Raw genomic sequence first — 1,603 nt, forward strand, 5'->3', positions numbered from 1 at the left:
TTTTTTTTTCTTCTTTTTTGTGCAAACAAGACAGACATTACAGGATTACCAATTTATAAATGGACAGCCTTCTGACAGCTACATGGCATAATTATTCTAGTTTTATAGCTATTCAAAAGTGTATGCCATTGTGACTCATACACTTTTGTCGTTTGGTCTTATGCTTCCTGTTTTTCTATTTCTTTTCCCTGTCTCTCCCTTCCTGTCACATCCTAGCCAGCATAATCACTCATCATCACGTCCACCTGCCGCTCATTACCTCCCGATTCAACTCCCCATATACAGTATACGCCCTTTTCCGTTAGTTCCCCCACTGTTTTGTTAGTCTACTTACCCATGCTCCTGTTCTTGTTGTCGACGCTCACCTGCTTCCCAACATGCTCCCCGCTCCAGCTCTCCATCCCGCCACTCAGCACTCCAGCTCACCGTTCCCTGACTCTACACTCCCTCAGTACCCTCGCTCACCTCCTGTCAGCTCCATGCGGGCCGCCTGTTTCATCAACAGCGCCACACTACTGGCCTGCCCCGCGTCCCGTCAGCTCAATGCTGTCTGCCTGCTTCGTGGGCAGTTAGTTTACTTGGTGAGTCCTGTCATCTCCAGCCTTCTGGCTCCACTGAGGGTTCTACTTCTCTGGCTACTGGCCTCCACATTACCTATCTCCACTGTGTACCCACTTTTACTGGCAGCCAGCCTGGAATCATTCAGCCTGCCTTACCTACCCAGTCAGTATCTGCTCCACCTCCCCTGCAACTAGTAAATATTTATATAAATTTTCCTTTACATCCCATTCCATGTGTGTGTGTTGGTACACTGAGTCCAGCTAATATGAACCCTAACATACACACTGTAGCAATTAGTCTGAGTCTGATAAATCATGCCACAGTCCTTTCTTTCCCTTCATATGGACATGACCCAGCATGGTCTGAGCATGAAATGACTGAACACAACACTGACTGCTCTAACTTCCCCTGGATTTTGTCTTTTTTTTTTATAAACACTGATATTGGAATGCTGTATTTTAAATACAATAGAGTTTTAAAAAAAAATTAACTCTAGAGTTTTAACCTTGACATGCACATTGATGCAAATTTCTTATAATTGGCATGCAAACATGACTGCTTTGAAATTTTTTGTGGCACACTTGAAGTGCAAAACTTTGAATTTTACTAAACCTGTCATGTTGCTTATTTCTCCCTCTGCACATCTGATACAGTCATAGCAGCAGACAGGTTTTCCTTTCTGGAGAACTTTGCGAGTTCCTGGGGGACATTTCTCACTGCAAACTGACACAGGCACCTGCATGAAATAAATAACTATGAGAAAAATATATGGGCACTCACTCATATCTTGTTTTTGCAAATCTTAAAATTGTGATGCGTTATGATAATGTAACAAAAATACATTTAGAATGAATAGATTGTAATTAATAGCTACAGAAATCACATGGTAATTTACCCATTTTGAGTTCTGTGCCCAAATCAAAGACTCAAGTTGCAGACTCAGCTGTTTGTCTGCAGGTAAAGATGCATCATAAAGACCAACTGAGACAAAGTCCAAAATGCCATTTTCTGTTGGCTGCCAGTTTATAATTTCATACTTTGC

At 42.2% G+C, this 1,603-nt stretch overlaps 1 protein-coding gene across 1 annotated transcript in view; it reads left to right on the top strand.

The window, feature by feature from the left end:
- The first annotated feature begins 377 nt into the window (after positions 1 to 377).
- The window catches only part of olfcu1 (olfactory receptor C family, u1), a 10,550-nt gene continuing 9,324 nt past the window's right edge, over positions 378 to 1,603 (top strand). The window contains exon 1 of the mRNA XM_020589030.1: positions 378 to 581. Coding sequence (XP_020444686.1) covers positions 378 to 581 — 204 coding nt within the window. The remainder of the gene's footprint in view (positions 582 to 1,603) is intronic.

Source organism: Monopterus albus, unplaced genomic scaffold (assembly GCF_001952655.1).
Source record: "Monopterus albus unplaced genomic scaffold, M_albus_1.0 scaffold760.1, whole genome shotgun sequence".
Taxonomy (NCBI): Eukaryota; Metazoa; Chordata; class Actinopteri; order Synbranchiformes; family Synbranchidae; genus Monopterus; species Monopterus albus.